Below are 18,711 nucleotides of genomic sequence, written 5' to 3'. Positions count from 1 at the left end.
AGGTCCTGGTTCCCACTGCCTGTGCAGCCTGTCCCATGGAAGAGTTAAGAGGCAGCAGCTGCTGTCAGGAAAGGTGATCCTAGCCTGTCCCCACTGAATTTGTCCTCAGTGTAGAGTGCTCTTATAGGATATAATCTACAGGAGGAGAATGTCAAGCTCTTTCCAGGGTCACAGACAACAGAAGTGTCTACTCATGAAATATCTTCATTTATTAATGCAACAGAATATCTCCAGGACTGGTGAGCAGAAATCACCCCTGGGGTGGGGGACAGCCCTGGTACATCACTGCGGCTGCCTGCCTTCTAAAGCCATTTGAGTAGGAAAAGGATCACAGAATTGTAGAATGCTTTGGGTTGGAAGTGACCATAAAGATCATCTAGTTCCAAGCCCCCTGCTACGGGCCCAGACGCCTTCCACTAGACCAGGTTGCTCAAAGCCCCATCCAACCTGGCCTTGAACACTTCCAAGGAGGGGGCATCCACAACTTTTCTGGGCAACCTGTTCCAGTGCCTCACCACCCTCACAGGAAAGAATTTCTTCCTTATATCTAATCTCAGTCTACCCTCTTTCAGTTTAAAACCTTTACCCCTCACCCTATTACTACACTCCCTGATAAAGAGTCCCTCCCCATACTGGAAGGCTGCTGTAAGGTCTCCCCAGAGCCTTCTCTTCTCCAGGCTGAACATCCCCAACTCTCTCAGCCTGCTCCAGCCCCCTGATCATCTTTGTGGCCTCCTCTGGACCCGCTCGAGCAGGCCCATGTCCTGATGTTGGGGGGCCCCAGAGCTGGACACAGCACTGCAGGTTGGGGTCTCACAAGAGCCGCGTAGAGGGGGAGAATCCCCTCCCTCGACCTGCTGGTCACACTTCTCTTGATGCAGCCCAGGTCACGGTTGGCTTTCTGGGCTGCGAGCACACATTGCTGGCTCATAGTCAGTTTTCTGTTCACTAATACCCCCAAGTCCTTCTCCTCAGGGCTGTTCTCAATCCACTCATCGCCCAGCCTGTATTTGTGCTTGGGATTGCCCTGACACATGTGCAGGACTTTGCACTTGGTCTTGTTGAACTTCATGAGGTTCACATGGTTACACCTCTCAAGCCTGTCCAGGTCCCTCTGGATGCCACATCCCTTCCCTCCAGCACGTTGACCGCACCACACAGCTTGGTGTTATCAGCAAACTTGCTGAGGACGTACTTGATCCCTCTGTCCATGTCTCCAACAAAGATGTTAAACAGTGCTGGTCCCAGTACCGACCCCTGAGGAATGCCACCCATCACTGGTCTTCACTTGGACATCAAGCTGTTGACCACAACTCTTTGAGTGTGACCATCCAGCCAATTCCTTATCCCCCGAGTGGTCCATCCATCAAACCCATGTCTCTCCAATTTAGAGACAAGGATGTTGTGTGGGACAGTGTCAAGTGCTTTGCACAACTCCAGGTAGATGATGTCCATTGCTCTTCCCTTATCCACCAGCGCTGTAATCCTGTTGTAGAAGGCCACCAAATTAATTAGGCACAATTTGCCCTTAGTGAGCCACGTTGGCTATCACCAATTGCCTCCTTCTTTTCCATGTGCCCTAGCATAGTTTCCAGGAGAATATGCTCCATGATCTCGCCAGGCACAGAGGTGACACTGATTGGCCTGTAGTTCCCTGGGTCCCCTTTATTTCCCTTTTTAAAAATGGGGGTTATATTTGCCTTTTTCCAATCAGCAGGAGCTTTGCTGAACTGTGATGACTTCTCATTGTTCACTGTTCACAGTTTTAATTGAATATATAACAAGTCATAGGAAAGCAATTCTGCTTGATAGTCATGTTTTGTCTACTTTTTTTGAGGTCAAAGAGCTCAGGACCTGGTGATACAAGTGCTGTCACTTTGTTGTCCGCATGGACGGCAGGGAGGTAGGGGACCTAGGGACTATCCTTCATCTGTGGGCAACATAGGTACAGCCACTACCACTAGCTCCACACCAGATCACCAAAACTATTACAAGTCCAATATTTCAGGGTTAAAAGATTTCTTCTGGACTACGCTAGCACCTCCTTGATTCAATGTCCCATTGTAGTTTACCAGAGAATAACACAATTATTTGGATCAGTTTGGAAAGTCACTCTTTGAATTGTCAGGCTAGAAGAATAGGCTGAAGGCAAATGTTCCTGACTTGGAGATACTGTGAGCATTGTATCAGGGAATGAGGCCGTAGTACCTCTGTGCCATTAGTGTCCGTGGCTGGCATGTACTTTTCAAGATGATTTGTAACTAACAATAGCTTATTGTACTTTTCTTGGGTCTGCGTCCTAATGTAAACGCTCCTTTGGTTTGTATAACCTTTTGCCATTTTCTTTTAAGGTGTTCTTGTAGAACATGCTGCTTTAGTCTTTAAGTGTTACTTGGTTATCCTCAGGGATAAGACCTGAACAATTTTTTTGTGGACTTTGGCAGACTTTCACTTTGACTTAGGTCTGACCGCTGGCTGTCGCAAGCCTTTGCAGTAAAACTGCCAAGATCCAACTGAATGACATTAGCTGGGCACAGCTGTGCCAAAGCCGCCTGTGCAGAGCTCATTGTCTGATGACACCAAAGGCAAACATGAACTCAAGGAGGCACAAAGTTGAGATTAAGTCAGGGCAATCCAGGGAAGAAGCCAAAGTGGTCATTAGACAGAGTTTTCCATTCAGTGTTTACCAGTAGGTTTCATGTAAAAGTACATAATGGAATAAATCACTAAAACTGGGCCATAAAATGGGAAAGACATTGGAATTTAAATATCCCCTAGGCTTAGGGGGGTGTTTTATGAAGCAATATAACTCTGTAAAAGTAGGGCAGCTGCCTTCTCAGGGACAGAGCTGTCTTCTGTGCCTTGGAGTTGTTTTTCAGCTGTTCCAGGGTTACTTACTGAGCGTGTGTTAATGAGATGATTTCTTTCTACTTTATGTTGATGAGAAAGCAATGGTCAGGCAAAGACGAGCACATTCAAGAGGAAGCATTGAATTTTTGTGGCTTAGGAAAGAGGTAGAACAATACCAGCTTTGAATTGTCACCAAGAGACTTGAAAGTTGTTTTTAAGGTATGGTTGACTGAGCTGGGTGCCTGCTTGGCCACAGATAGAAGAATGGCTGGATAGATGGATAGATAGAGATTACTGTGCTGGGGAACACCAAGACATCACGTCATGAGCTCAGTGCTCGCCAGGCTGCAAATATATTCAGTAACCATCTCCATTGTGAGGGTGACAGACTCTTTGGTGCTGCTCATCCTACCGCTCCATCATTTCTCAGGTGCATAATGCTGCAGGGCCCTGAGGCTGACTTTCTTACTCACCTTGGGCAAAAGCCTGAGCAGCTTCAAAATGGTCAGGTTACGCTCAAAAAACATTCAACTGTCATGCTAGGAAAGCCTGTTTTTTAACTTGGAAAGAGGCGCTAAAAGGACCAGATGCAAACATGGATTTAGTCTTGCTTCAGTGCACTCTTATTTTCGCACTCTTGCCATGAACAGAAATAGTTGCGGGTGCAGCCTTACACCCTCAGTCAAGGATGCAGTGAAGAAAAAACTGATTTTCCAGTGCCTGTTATGACTGCAACATCAGGCATCTAAAATTTACTGCTGGAACACAGCTGGTCCAGCTCCACGCTCTGCTTTGCAGCCACTGCTGCAGCTCTCTGGCTCTGGAGAGCGGGGACTGAGCTCTCAAGCCGCACCAAGGGCTGACGAACTTCGACATATTTCACACTGATGACAGTCCAGCCTCAGGATTCGTGACCTGTAAATGCACCAGTACATATCGCAGAGGCAATATTTTAAAAATATAAATGTCCTCTCTCCTTCCTTGTTTGTCTAACTTATCTTTACAGCCTTATCGATGTTTTCTGAGTCTACAGTCATTTTTCTTACAACAAGAAGAGGAGGAAGAATGAGGTAAATCATTTAAATCTTGATTGATAAGTGGCTTTTAGAAAACAATACTTAGTCTTTTCATACTGAGCCAAAAGATTTTTTTTTCACCATTTATCAGCACTCACCCATCTGTGACTCGAAAAAAAACCCCACAACTTTCCTTGATAGCGTGTGTACCTAAACTTCATTCAAACACTTTACAATCTATACCTTTCAAAATTACGTCTGCTGATAATTTGCCTTGTTTTAGTTTTTTTTCATGTGCTGTATTTGCTAGAGAGGCACGTGGATGGGCCTACTCTGTCTCTCTTGATGGGTGGTTGAGAGTAAGAAGGCTCATTCTACTGATTTTTAAAACTCTTCTCTTTTCAGAAGAACATTTAAATGATTTTTTTACCACTTTTATAGCAATGTGTTCCTCAAAAAAAAAAAAAAAAGAAATCTAGAAGTAATTATACAAACTCATTGTATCAGTCACACAGGTCTATTTAACTGGCTGTTAGCAAAGAAAATAGTTTGGGAACTGAAAAAATTTCCTCAGACCTTTATATTTAAGGGAATATAATCCTGGTATCCACCCATTTCATCCATCAGTATGTTCTCACTCCAGAATGTTCATTCTCTTGTTGTAATTTAATGTTTGATACAATTTTATTTGATTCTTTGCCATGCTCTGGTTGCGTGGCTCTGGCTGTGTGCTCTCTGCTGATCAACGAGTAGATATGAAAAAAGCAGAAAGCAGTAGCGGAAGGGAGCCTGTCTCCAGCTGGCAGACATCCACTCAGCCCAGGAGGGTTTTCCAGATTTTCACCAGCTGAGGTGCAGCCCCATAAGTTTAAACATACTTATGAATTTGCAAACAAAGAGCGTTCACATAGTGCATCGCATCCTGCCTGTTTTTCATTCATGGAAGTAAAACCTTAATTTAATTCTAGACCCCTGAAGAATGAGGAATGTTTGGAAATTTATTGCTTTAAACTCTTTTTCTCTGTTCTCTTTAAAGCTTTGCTATAGCACACGCCCCAGGGGCATGGCTGAGGATGGCCAGTCAGGGCCCCCTGGCCAATTCCAGAGCAGATCTATGGCACAGATGGTTTCACTTACACCAATGAATGTGGGATCTCTGCCTATAATGTGTCAGTCTGATGGAAAGAACATGCTTTCTGAGTGACAGTCCCCTAATCCCTGGCCTCTCCCTGTGCTTTTCCAATTTATCCTCCTTTCGTCCCTCTTCACTTGCTGTTTGTGCTTGAGGGGAAATCGTGAAGATTTAACAGAGAAAAGAAAACAGCTGAAGAAAATAGCCACAGTGGAAATCCAAATGATGCAGCATATTCAGATGGCATAGGTTTGTTGACTGATAGGATTATAATTAGTCAGAGACAGTAAAACCACTTCCTTGTTGGTGGTTAACTCAGATGAACTCTACTTCACTTGTATCATTTGGGAGTTTTATTTACATGCCCAGCACCCGTCCCCCTTTGGGAAAATGGTCATACTGAGTCTCTAATGGCAGACTTTCCCTTCTGCAGAGAACGTGGGACACCCAGGGACTTGGGAACAGCAGTCATCCCAGTGACTAAGAAGGAAGGCAAACCAAGAAGCAGCCTGAACTCCCATTGCTCTCTGTGGCAGCATCCCAAATAATGTCAGCCGTATGCTGAGCAGGCAGTGTACGATTGGACGTAAGTGATGCATATACCTTCTGTTGACATTTTATTTGGCAGTGATTTAACGCTAGCTTTCTAATATCGCTATTCTCCACAGGCTGCATTCAAATCTATGAAGAGAAGGATGGCAAAAAGATGCAAAATATGAGACAAGTAGCAGAAATATTTCTTTGCTATGCAAGCATGCACAAACAACCTTCACTGACAGCATCAAGTAAGTGCAACATGACCTGTTTCAAGAGCAGAAAAGGAGACACACAAAACCTTTGCAGATATCAGTGCATTCAGCTCTCCTGAGAGAAGAATTTTTGTCAAGTTGCAAATGGGGCACAATGCCCAAGCCAGGGGATGTAGGGGCCATATGATCATGTACAACATAGCAGTTGTCATGCATATACTAACATATTAAGTAAAAAACTGCATTACTCTGCTAGTGTAATAGTTTAGAGATGGTAGAAGTCCTGCTATCTACCTCAATGTCTGTGAAATAGTCAAATCCTGTAGTTCAGCAGCATGCTCCTTTCTGTCAGTACCAATGGTGCTTCACCCATTTCCAGCTGCAAAGAATCAGCCAGTGGTCTCCTTAAAACTCAGCTCTGCAGAATAAAGGAAATTATTGCCCTTTCTTTTGATCTTAATAATGAAGGAAGAAGTGTTCAGTGGTTATGATGCTAATAGTCCTTCAGCTACAGAAATTCTTTCCATCCGATTCCTTCTATTCCAGCCAAGGGTTCAAGTCATAGCACCATGATGCATCCTGTCTCTCACCTTATTCTCCTTTTCTTTCCCACTAGGGAGAGCAGTGGATTTTCATTCTTAGCCTATTGCACCCTATCCCTCAGAAAGAAAATCCCTTGTTGCTGCTTTAGTTACAAGATCTTCCCTAAAAAGCAAACCATCATTCATCCCAAATCCCAGAGGTTCCTGGTTTTCTTCCCATAAATGAAAGCAACCACCTTCATTTGTCTTTTCCAAACATTGTTTCTCATGTGAATTTTTGCTAGTTTTTTGGCTGAAAAGGTGAGGCATGGGACCGTGTTTCTGTTTGATGCTCTACTTGCTCCTGTTCTGCATTGCCTCATCCTGTGGTTTCACATGGAAAGAAAACTTTGCCTGGGAATGTGATACACTGATGTTTCTTGGGGCAGTTAATAGGCAGAGCAATGCCTCCAGGATACTGAGGCGGCAATGGACTGGCACCTCCAGGAACAGCTGCTTTGGACTCCTGGTTGCTTCCTCCTATATGGGGTTTGTGCAGGGGCACACACTCTTGAAAGGTTTATTTAGCTTAGAAATTTCTTTAGAATAGTTTCTCTCTCCTATACCTGTGTATAAACTTCCACACCTCTAGCTCCCTCAAGTTGGGCAGAGCCTCAGGTCACCCTGTCCTGAGCTTGCAATGAGGCAGGTCCCAGATCCTGGCCCAAAGGGCTGTGGAGCTGCAGGTTGATGGTGATCTCATTCACAGATCTGGGGCTCGTCCAAGACCCCTGAGTCCAAGGCTTTGGCCATTTACTCAAGGAAATTCTTCCTCACTACTACAATAGACCTCAGAAAAATCATTATTCTGATCCTCCTGACCTCTGATCAAGAGCATAAAAGGAAACTATCCCTTTTTTACAGCCAGCCCTCCCCAAAACGCACAAACTTGGTGTGTTACTTACCAAGAGGAGGGAGATGTAAACATCGAAGGTTAATTACCCTCTTGTCAAGAACGCTTTGTGGTCTATAGCCATGTCTGTCAATCTTATGGAACACAACTGAGGGGAACGAGCACTGAAGGCATGTTCCTATGATAAATTAATGAGACTTGGCAGCTCACTGTGAAGAGATGATCCCTGTGTTTCACAGGAGGCTGTAACCTGTCTCCCCAGCCAGCCTTACCATAGCCTTCATATTGCAGTTGCATTCAGGATGCTTAGCCCTCTGTAAACAAGCTCTCGAATGCAGCTGTCCAGGGATCAAGCAATTTTCCTTGAGGCCTTCCTGTTCCTTTTTGCCCCCAGTAGCATGCAGCAACTTCTCATCCCAACCATACTGAATAACTTTTCCTAGCCCTGCTAGTTAGTCAATTAAAATATCTTACTTCTGCCTATAAGCCTCTCTTGGCAACGGCACTCTTCTGGCTTGCATAGCTGTCTGATATCTAAGGGACACAGCCACATTCCCCCTGCCGTGTGCTGTTCTGATGACGTGCATGCTGCTAGATGACTGGTAGCTTGAAAATGCCTCATCTGCTGTCCTTTGGAGACGTGTTCAACTATTCCCCTGGTTTATATAACCTCAAAGCAATTTGCTTTCATGGCAGAACATGCTTATTCATTCTATTTTAACTGTACATTGAGCTATAAATAATGTCTCCTTGCAGATAAGAATCTACTGATTTTTTTTTTTTTTTCCCCTTACCTTTGGAAGATTTTCTCCTGACCCCAGCTCCTGAAGGAGACTTTCCCAACCTTAGCAGTGAAGTTGCCAAATTGACTTTCTCCTGTCAGGCAGCCATGAACAATGTCGATCCCAGGTCAGCTGCTACTTCCCTACAGCCACCTCCTCATTGTTCCTGCCTGGACTGTGGCAAAGATGAAAGGAGCCCCCAGTGATGCACAGCTGAGATCACTGAAGTGTCAGGAAAACTGATTAAGCCAATGATTTCCTTTTCCTCTGACTAGCTGCAGGATAACATCTCCTGCATTACCTCCAAACCACCTTCTCTGCAGTATGTTCACTTCAAAGAGTGATAGCCTGGGCTGTTGTGCAGCCAAATGTTCTACTGTTTAGTGCCTCCTTTTTCTGCTGCTTGTTCTAGCATGTTCCTGCTTTCACATGAGTAATTCTCGCCCTATGTAATGGAACCCTTGACCTGACGTCCTCGTCATCCAGAAACTGCCCAGAGCTGGAGCTGGTGAGGTGAGAAGTGAATGTATGTCCTCAGAGTTGATTCTACTGAGACCTGTGCCTGGTCCAGGCTGCAGCACAGCAGTGACAACTGATTTTCTGTGGCACAGATAACTTTACTGTAGGTTCAAATGCTGATGCTCTTCTGGGGAAGTGTTGTGATGGTGAGGACATGAGCTGTTGCAGAAGTGGAGAGACTGAAATCTTTGAGAGCTAATGACGTTCTCAAATTTGAATAGTTTAGTGTGATTTTTAGCAATGATTACTATATACTCTTTTTGTTGTGCATTTTACTGGCCATCCCCCATAAAAATGTACTGAGAGCAATTTGTACCACTTACGTGTGGCCCTTTAGCAAAGATTGTAGGAAAACTCTGAGACTGCTCTCCTGGGTCATTGAGAAGTATTATGTTCCTTCATTAATGAAAACTATCCATAGGAGAGAGCGTTATGTAAGTACCATATACATCAAATAACTCAGGTTGGAAGAGCTCTCTAGAGGTCTCTAGCCCAACCCCTGCTCAAAGCAAGGCCAAAGTCAGCTCAGGGTGCTCAAGGCCTTCGTCGCTCAGCTGGGTTTTAAGTATCACTGAGGAAGGATGTGCACGGCCTCTCTGGTTCCTGTGGCACTGCTTGATCACCCTCGTGGCAAAGAATAATTCCTGCTATTTGGTCAGAATTTGATCCCTTTGCCGTACAGCTCTGAGAAGACTCTGGCTCTGTCTTCTCTATAAACGCCATCAGGGACCTGATAACAATGTGATCCCCTGTAGCCATCTCTTCTCCAGGCTGAAGAAGCCCAGCTCCCACAGGTTACCCCAAATGCCCTGTGCCCCAACCCCTGACCAGCCTGGTGGCCTCTGCTGGACTCATTCCCATGTGTCAACATCTGTCCTTGCGGTGTGGCCAAGTACATTTAATTCATTGCATAAGTAATGTGAAACCATGTTAGCCTTCACCTGCAGGGTACAAAGTTCTGCACATGGTCTTATTAGTTCAGGAAAATATTCACTGGCATTACCTGAATCAAACTCTATTTAATAAGTTCATAAACACATGGATATGTTTTCATATTGATACGTTTAAATCATATCAGTGACGTTGTTTGCTTATTGCTTAGTTCAAATGGTGCCTTCGGGCACTAGGTGAGAGGCAGATCTTCCATTTATTCTCTATCAGTTTCTCCAGGTGTGTGGCTCAGTACAAATAGTTATTGGCCACACTGTGGCCAAGAGAAAGACAAAGATGGAAACTGCAGTCTGAATTGTATTTAGCAGGCATTTTGGAGTGATTAGAGGAAATTTCATGAAAGAGCTACAACTAATTATTGTTATTTCCCACTTTTACAACAGCTATTTTGGAAATAAATAATGTGACAAAACCCAGGAATGTTTGGAAAAGTGTATTAAATAGTTTGTCATTCATTTATCAGTGTATTAACTTATGCTGAGGAGTCCCATATCTGATAAGAAAATTTCCCAGCATCAGTTTTGATTCTTCCAGAGAATATGAAATCAATACTGGCAAAAACTGTAGTGGGAAATATTAAAGAAGAAATTCCTTGGGTAAGTGAGAGAGGATGTTGCATAATGGCCAGATCCTGCCCTGGTGTCAGCCTGCAGACCCTCTGGTGCTCAGGACCATAACATGTGGCACTGTATTTTCTTACTTGTGGATCTTTGCCCTTGTGCTGGCTTCTGCACACACAAGGCCAAATGGTCATTAGCCATACGCTGCCTCTGACTTTGAGGATTAGAAGATCGTAATGAAGTGGATTACAGCATGAGATCAGTGGCAGGATTGCAGACCAAATCCTCTTTCTAACTGTTCTTCCATGAGTAGCTAACAACTGAGCAACCTGTCCTACTGCATGAGCTTAGCCAGCTGTGGAATTTTTCCACACTGTTATCAGAGGCAGGATAATCTGGAGCTGTAACCCCAGGTGGGGAGGCTGTGCATGAGTCTGAAACCTGAAGATACCTGGGTGTCACTTCTGTGGCTTTCCTGGAGCAGGTACCTGAGCAGCTCAGGGGAGACTGGTGTTCCCCAGTCAGCACTTAATTGTCACAGGCTTGAGTCTCCTTAGAAGTGTCTGTAGGTAAAAGAGGGAAGGAATGGATCTGCTGAACGTCGGATGAGTGTTGTGATGGTTGGAGGAAATCTGGGTTGCTTGGAGCCAGTAAGTGCCAGACCCGGTGCTGAACCCGGCAGTTGCAGTGGAAAATTTTTCTTTGGTGTGTACAGGCAACACATGCCAGCCTTTGGCAGGACGGTGCTCTCCACCCATCAGGAGATAGGTTGGTCCTGCCTAGAGGACAACATCATCCAAGGCAGGGAGTAGCCTGGGGCAGCAGCATGTGGGCACCAGGCAGGAGGCAACATGTCAAAAGCTGCCTGTTTGGGGCTGGGAAGGCTGGTGAGGATGATTCACAAAGGTCTCACTGCCTGGCTGGAGAAGGCAGTGACAAAGTTCATATTTGACCCAGAAAGATGTACCTCCCTCCCAGAGACTGTACGGGTGAATTGATGAAGGCAACTAGCACGGCATATGACAGCAGCCTCAGTGTGCTCCTGTACGTGCTCTGGGAGAAGTATTTGGCTTCCAGAGATGCCATCCACAAGGCACATTTGGGCAATACATCTTGAAGATGTGCCATATCTATCTAAAATATTCATGTATGCTCCCTGTAATTTATAGAACCAAACCCAGCAGCATAATTATTTTAATGCTTCTCCCTGTGAAGAAACCCATCTCTTTTAGGTGAAAATGTAACCTATATATCCACACAGCCATGCTGTGGCCTTCATAACATGCCAGTGCCCAGTAAGGTGATTCCATGCACTATAAAATTTATACATTTAAGGATCCAAGTATACCCTTTAGACCACTGTGATGTATCAGACACCAACACAATGGCTTGGACTAACCTTCAATGATTTCAGCTGAATTTCATTTGATTAATGAGTGGTGCCTTGTTTGTGCAAGGGAGCACCCATAAAGCTTCTTTTGCTCTGCAGCTCCCACAGTTTTGAAGTCTATCCTAAGCACAATGCTTAGCTCCGATGACCAAAAAGACGCAGGTATGCTTCCCATTTCAGACCTGTGAAAAGGATCATGGTGAGAAACTTGGGTTAAAGGCAGAAGCTACTCCCGCAAAATTACACCTACTAAACCAGCAGAGGTCCAGACCTCCTCCTAGGAAGGAGCAATTTGGAGATGGCACAAAGGCTGGAGGTGCAAGACAGACAGGAAAATTGGGACAGGCTCTATATTTTAAGTATGATTTTCTAAAATATCTGTAGGGGGAAAGGACCTACTGTACTTTCAAGCGTAGTTGGTGCTATGTAAATAGGTTCCCAAACCTTCGGTGTCTTTTGTTCTTAAGATAGCTTGGCAGAACACTTTGAATCGGTCAGCCTGTTTAATTGTGACTGGGTCTGTAAATAGGTGCTCCCTGCTGATAAGGTTCAAGTGACATTTTTAGTGGTATTTGACAGAATTTTAATCTGCTTTCAAGTCTTCTACTGAACTCTTCTATACCCAGGAGGTGGGTTTTATCAAACCAGTGCTAAATACCATTAGCTTCACAGGTTAGACACAGTTCTGTCAGACTCACCTGACAAGGCTTAACCAGTTCTGCTGATGGTAAAGCCAGGCCTGAGCTGTATTCATACCTAGTGGTGAATATCTGGGAACGTGGAAAAAACCCAACCCAAAACTAGAAAGGAAAGCAGAGACTCTTAGCCTGATCTGCAAGCAGGGTAATGCTGCATGCTCTGCCTAAGCTGCTCCCTGATGGGAGATGCTGCTCTGCAGAGATGAATGAAGGACCTGCCATTTACTCCCCTCGATATTTGTGCTCCTTATGTTTCTACCAGAATCCTAAAGAGGTTTCTTTTGTCTAAAAGGCTGTTTGTTTGGTTTTGACCACTGAGAACATGTGATACTTGTCTCAAGCTGTTAACCAGATGTCCAGCCAAAATCAATTGCTGAGCTGATGCAGACCATTACCTGAAAGTCAAGACCTCAATAAATATTACCAGCCTCATTGTACTGGTGACAGATTCTGCTGGTTGTTTTATGTTACAGTTGAACAGTTTAGACGTTGCATTTGTATATATTTGCAGCTGGCCTCGGAGAGACCATCTCATGAGCAGAGCAGGAGCCGGCAGCCTGCAGACTCAAGAAATACTTCCACCATGACCACGGCAGGTGTTTTTGTGCTCCTCTCCTTTGCGTTTTGCTGCTTCCCAGGTGAGTAAATTTCAAGGTGCCGCAGAGGCTTCATGTCCGAGTCCTGGCTGTCTTTAAAAGGATAAGATAGTGGCTTCAAAGAGAGAAAATCTTCTCCTAAAAGAGCTAGGCTGCATCTGATTGTTGGCATCACATGAGATGCAAGAGCAAATTTCAGGACAGTCTTAAATGGATCACTGCTGTAGCTGGTTGTCTGTCATAAACACAAATAACTGCAAGCAGAGCTCTGTGCTGGTAACTGGTGCTGTTACACTTTTTACACTGTTGTTTTAACACCGTTATGCTGCTTACAATTCTTGTTGTACAATTACAGCAAATGGATAAATACTTGAAACCAGGCCGTAACGAGGTGTTCAGACCTCTAGTAACTAGTCATGAAATATTGTAATGGCACAAGCAAGTTCTTTGCAGGAGCCTGGCAACTTTCCTGCAGTACTTTTGCTGCTAATGGAGAAACAAGAGATGAAAACAAGCCGGTGTCTGATGTTCTCGCTGCATATTTACATCTGATGAATTTACAAAGTCAAAGACAATGTTTTTTTTACACTCAGCTTCTTTAAAATGCATATTCCTGACAACAGATGCTGTATGTATTTGCTTATCCTGTAGGTGACTATTTGCATTTGCATTTATCTGTATTGACTCAGTTTTTTTTTCAGATATGTAATAGCAGCTTTTTAGGGTCAAAATGGATGTGTAAAAAGATAAGGAAGGAAAAGCTATTCTATTTTCAATTAATAAGTCTACCTATCTCAAAATAAAAAAGAATAAAGCTATTCAAAAACATGTTTCATCACAGCCAGGAATAAGCAATGCTATTATACTTATCAACATAGAAAAAAAAAAATCATACATAGCTTGTTTCATTCAGGAAACCGATTGCTGGAAATCATTCAGTGTGGTGCTGAATATAGGAATTTTACATCCAGATTTCCAACTTTAACTGAGGTCTTATCACATTGGCTTTGTTTCACACTTTCTGCCTCTTTTCTTTTCCAGATGCTGCTTTTGGGGTTGAGGTGAGTGGAAGATTTCTTTTTGCCTCTTTTCTCAGGTGTGTGGCTTCAGGAATGAGGAAAAACTTCAGGCCTGTAGATGCTTAGCTGTTTTGCACCTAGCATGAAATTAGTGTCATTGTAATCAGTTTCTACAGTGTAAAACCTTAAATGATACTGTTCCTGGCTCTACATCTATGCTGTATGTTAATACTGTTGTAGTAGTAGTAATGATAGAAAATTTTTGGATTAATTAATTTTTTAGTAACTTTAAACTAGTCTAAGATTTAAGCTGGTCATATATGACTGGCTCTAAACTGATAGCAATAGACTGTGGTATCAGAACCTACCCAAAGACAACCTATTTCAAGAATAAAATACTAGGAGATACTCCAGCTTCCACACACCAGGTCATTAGTCTTGCTCCTCTGTAAAAAGCATGTTGAGAATGAAAGAGTAATAACAGAAGTGCACTGGAGAGGCCACAAGAATATAACAATGAGGGACCAACAAATAGCCTTTGCAAAATGATGCCAAGTGAGCATGAGAGACCACTACTGATATACCCCATCTGGGGCGCTGCACAGCTACAGCCCTCTCCTTTCCTGCTGCATGGGGAGGTCTCTGCAGGAAGGATTCACCTGTTACCAGATTGACCCACAAGCACAAGTTTGTGCTGTAGTAGTGAAAAACCCACTGCGGGTTGTATCTGGTCACTGTTTCATGCAAAATCAGGGTTGTGAATGTAAAATGTCCTCTTCACCCTGTTGCTGTACATTCCTTTGACAGGTGGACTGTAGTACGTATCCCAACGCTACAAATGAGGAAGGCAAAGAGGTGTTGGTCTGCACCAAGATCCTCAGCCCCATCTGCGGTACTGATGGAGTCACTTACAGCAATGAGTGCCTGCTCTGTGCCAACAACCGGTACGTACTGCATAGGAGATCTCAGGCAGCAATGCTTAGGGCTCCTGGCAGCACCACTTTTCAACAGTGATCTGTCATATGTCACTTGTGTCAATTCCTTCAAAAAGAGCTTGTATATCACTCTGTGGCACTCTGTTGCCTAGACATCACTTTAGTCACCATGTGTCTCCTTTGCTGGTGTAATTTATTCAGTTTTTAATTCTCCAGCTCAAGGATCAGCTAGATGACAGCCCCTAGGGCATATCTCATCACAGCAAAGCAGAGCAAAAGGATGGAGAGTTGCTCTGCTCTGAACTGCCCCAAATGGTCCTAAAGCTCTCAGGGTCTTTACATCCCTGTCAGCCACTCAGTGCTAGCTGGTCAGGGAGGATGGCGCTACCTTCTCAAAAAATATATATAAGCCTAACTGATAAAAAGTCAGCTTTCCCTTGTATTAGTTACATATTTCCAGCACCTAGGATGTCTTTGCTGAACTTCCTAACATTTGTCTTTCCCTCTCTAGAGAATATGGAACCAATGTCAGCAAAGACCACGATGGAGAATGCAAGGAAGTTGTTCCTGTAAGTGAAACCATTTTGCCCTTGGCCAAGGGGCACGTCCTGCTTCTGAGTGGCCAAAGCTTCTTGCTGACTCCCCCAATAAATAATTCAAACACTAAATAATAGGACATATGAGATGTCAGAATCTTGCATTGGTCATCTTCAAGTGAACTGTCGTCATAGTGACACACAAAAAAGTATTTTGCTTGTGGTGATATCATAGGTGTCCAGACAGACACACTCACCATATCTACTTGCTTCCTATAAGTAAGCCTTCACCAGTGCTTTGTTGTGTGTTCCCTCAACAGGTGGACTGCAGTAAATATCCCAACACAACAAATGAGGAAGGCAAAGTGGTGTTGCTCTGCAGCAAAGACCTCAGCCCCGTCTGTGGTACCGACGGGGTCACCTACGACAATGAGTGCCTGCTGTGTGCCCGTAACCCGTGAGTACTGCGAGGGGTAATGAGTGCTTAGCACTCCTAACAGCTGCTCTTCTGAATATACTTCTATATCTTCTGAATATACTTCTACCAAGGTCTTCTCTGTAAGGTGCTTGGACTTTGAACCTCTTCTTTCTCTGGTAACTAGACCCTGTTTTCCTTTGTGATTAGAAGGAAAACTGTGCCTTTGATCTAGAGAGAGAAGTAGAGGGCTGGGTGGGGATCTAACACAGGAGAGCATGCTTCTCTTAACTAAGTTAAAAGGGTCTGTGTGGGAGATGCTGCCTTGCAGAGGACAGCAACTAACCTAAGGTGCATCTACAGTGTCACACAACCTAGCTCCTCATTCATGCTAATACCCTGGACCCTCCCTTGTCCTTCGCATCATGCATTCTGGCAGGCTGTGTCACCACCGGAGCTGGTATCTAGAGCCATGTGGACACAACCTAAGCTGGATGTCTCTTGTATCCCCTACGTTGTACCTGGGACTGATCTGCGTTGCTGGGATGTGGGGTTCAGCAGAGCAGGTTGCTCACAGAGTTCCCTAACATGGGTCTCTTCCCTTCCCAGAGAGCCTGGAGCTGGTGTTGGCAAGAAGTACGATGGTGAATGTAAGAAGGAAATTGCTACAGTAAGTGAACTACGTGATGAGAGACCATGTTTCAGTCCCTCTGATGTCAGGGGAAGCACTGCCAGTGTCTGCAGCAGCCCCCAGACCAGCAGTGTGCTACAGGAGTGTAACTGCTGCTGTGCTTCAGCACAGGGAAGATTTTGCTTTCTTCACATATAATACACATTATCTGCGCTAACGTCAGAAAAGGAAGAGGGTGGTTGCACAAGAAGGGATCAGTAAAAGAGTAGTATCAGAAATAATCCATCGGGGCAGAACTGAGAATAAGAACAGAGCATGGCTTTTGGGGTCAGACCAATGATCCATCAAGCACATGATGGCTTGATGCAGAGCCTGCTCTTAGCACAGGGGTCTTAAGGATCCTGTAGGAGAGAGTAAGAGTAGAGTGAGTGTGCATGGGACTTCTACTCTTCCAGCCTCCAGCTATTTTCAAGTGATGGACCTCAGCTAGGTGCGGTTTCTGTGTAGTCAGTAAGCCTTGATAGATTTCTTCTCCATGAAATTCCTCAGCCTCTTCCTGGACCCATATAGGTTTTTTGCACTACGATACTTCTCAGCAAGCATAGCACCCATTGCACAAAGAAACAAAACCCCACTCTCACAGTATCTGCTGATCTTCCTGTTTTAAGACTGTAGGAGAGACACCGGACCTTTATACAGGCATCAGCACCTACACTTCTCCAGACACCAGTGTTTTTCCATTTAATTTCCTGGCCAGGTTGGGAACACAGTGCAATGTGATCACGGGAATGGCACGTTCACCGAGTGAACTGCTGCTGCTTAGAAATGCTGTGGTCAGGTTATGATATACATCTCTTCAAACAGGAAATTATGATCTATTTTTATATTACTAAATTCTTCTGGCATAGGAGAAACTGACACCTCAGTTTATATCAGATTGTGCAAGGAAGTTAATTACTTTTAGTTAGATCATTATCATTAGCACTGCAGCTGTAGCTAGGGGTTCAAGCCCTTCTGCTATTGACTCCTTCATATCCTTCAGATTAGATATTTTTTCTTTCCAGATTCACTGCAGTGACTACCCTAAACCTGTCTGCTCGCTTGAGTCTATGCCTCTCTGTGGCTCTGACAGCAAAACATACAGCAATAAGTGTAACTTCTGCAATGCAGTTGTGTACGTAGAAACATAGATCACATTCACGTTATCAGTTGCCTTCTGTAGGCACAAGTTCACAGTTGCCACTTTCTTGTTTGCTGACCAGCACTGATTAGGGATTTGGGCTGGGACAGAATGCCAGCCTTTGTGCCGACCATTCAGGTTTTTTTTATTAGAGAATACAAAGAGCGATGTCTGGTTAGTGTGAGCGGTTTGAAGACCGTTAACCTCAATGGAATTTTTCTTGCATGTTGCAAAGAAAATTAAATTTGAAGTTTCATTATACTTTCCTCCAAAATATTTCAGTCTTAAGAATGGGTTAAATAATTTCACTCATCTCTTAATAATCAAATACCTAAAGGGACTCTCAGTCTGCAAGTTCTTTGGCTCTGTGGCAGGATCCTATCTGACGCCTTCTCTAGAAGTCAAGCAAAAGGAGAGATTACAGCAGGCAGCACTCTGTGTCTAATCCATTTTTTCCTCTCCTTGCTTTCAGGGACAGCAATGAGACTCTCACTTTAAGCCATTTTGGAAAATGCTGAATATCAGTGCTGAGAGAATTCACCACAGGATCCCCACTGGCAAATCCCAACTAAAGATCTCACCTCAGTTCATCTAATCCTCTGGGGAACTCAGCTCACTCCTGATTTTCTTTCTCAATAAACTACATCAGCAACATTTCTTTGTCTTGTTTCATGTGTTGTCTCATGAAACATTTTCTTCTGATTTGTTGACTGATGGTGCCAGGCTGAACGGGTTACGTGCTCATAGTTCTGGGATATAACAAGAACAACATCTTGCTCCCCTCCCTCTCATAAAAGACAGAAAAGTAAATACAGATGCATAAACCTCAGAGCTGTGTGACTTTGTACATAAATGATAGCCTACACTAGTGTTCAGACCCTTTTAGACGTTTGACATTGTAAAGGGCTGAAATACTGCTCGGAGGCAATGACACTAGCTGATCTCTCCTAAGGTATTTCTGGTGCATTTTCCAGGTGTAGGTGTCATCAGCAGAACCTGCTCAGGCTGTGGTGGTGTCTGCACCCAGTGCTGATCCCTGGGCTCCTGAGCACAGTCCTCACCTGAAGCGTAGCACTCTGCAAGGGCAGTCTGTTAGCAAAGCCCATATTTTTCAGACACATGAGTGGGCCCTGCCTATTTGTCTAGATCCTCCAAATGACTTATTTCTAGATTTTCTTCATCTTGAAATTGTCCTTTAACAATCTCTGAGTGTTTTACGATAAATGCCCTCCTAGGGATGGTTCTTACTCCTGCCTAGCTGTCTTCTCTCTTAGTCTTTAATAACATAATACTCTGCCAGTCCAAGGAGTATTTCAGC

General features: G+C 44.1%; 1 protein-coding gene across 2 annotated transcripts; it reads left to right on the top strand.

Annotated features, from left to right (window-relative positions):
• Nucleotides 1-12,664: 12,664 nt before the first annotated feature.
• On the top strand, nt 12,665-17,911 carry LOC141929326 (ovomucoid-like). Of its 2 annotated transcripts, none has more exons than XM_074838622.1 (8): nt 12,665-12,719; nt 13,719-13,738; nt 14,504-14,640; nt 15,143-15,200; nt 15,488-15,624; nt 16,192-16,252; nt 17,278-17,387; nt 17,866-17,911. In XM_074838622.1, the coding sequence occupies exons 1-8, from the start codon at nt 12,665-12,667 to the stop codon at nt 17,909-17,911; spliced, it is 624 nt and encodes a 207-aa protein (XP_074694723.1). The 2 variants fall into 2 exon arrangements, with proteins under 2 accessions (XP_074694723.1, XP_074694722.1); XM_074838621.1 differs by having other exon boundaries at nt 16,192-16,265; nt 17,261-17,387.
• The last annotated feature ends 800 nt before the right edge of the window (nt 17,912-18,711 follow it).

Source organism: Strix aluco, chromosome 13 (assembly GCF_031877795.1).
Source record: "Strix aluco isolate bStrAlu1 chromosome 13, bStrAlu1.hap1, whole genome shotgun sequence".
Taxonomy (NCBI): Eukaryota; Metazoa; Chordata; class Aves; order Strigiformes; family Strigidae; genus Strix; species Strix aluco.
Note: the sequence above shows the minus strand (reverse complement) of the source record. Positions and strands in the feature narration are given on the sequence as shown.

Bases quoted from the DNA above. Each gene is read 5' to 3' on its own strand.
- LOC141929326 (XM_074838621.1), top strand. From the start codon at position 12,665: ATGACCACGGCAGGTGTTTTTGTGCTCCTCTCCTTTGCGTTTTGCTGC. The intron at 16,266-17,260 runs GTGATGAGAGAC...CCTTCAGATTAG, and splicing joins TGCTACAGTAAGTGAACTAC to ATATTTTTTCTTTCCAGATT. The intron at 17,388-17,865 runs GTACGTAGAAAC...CCTTGCTTTCAG, and splicing joins AACTTCTGCAATGCAGTTGT to GGACAGCAATGAGACTCTCA.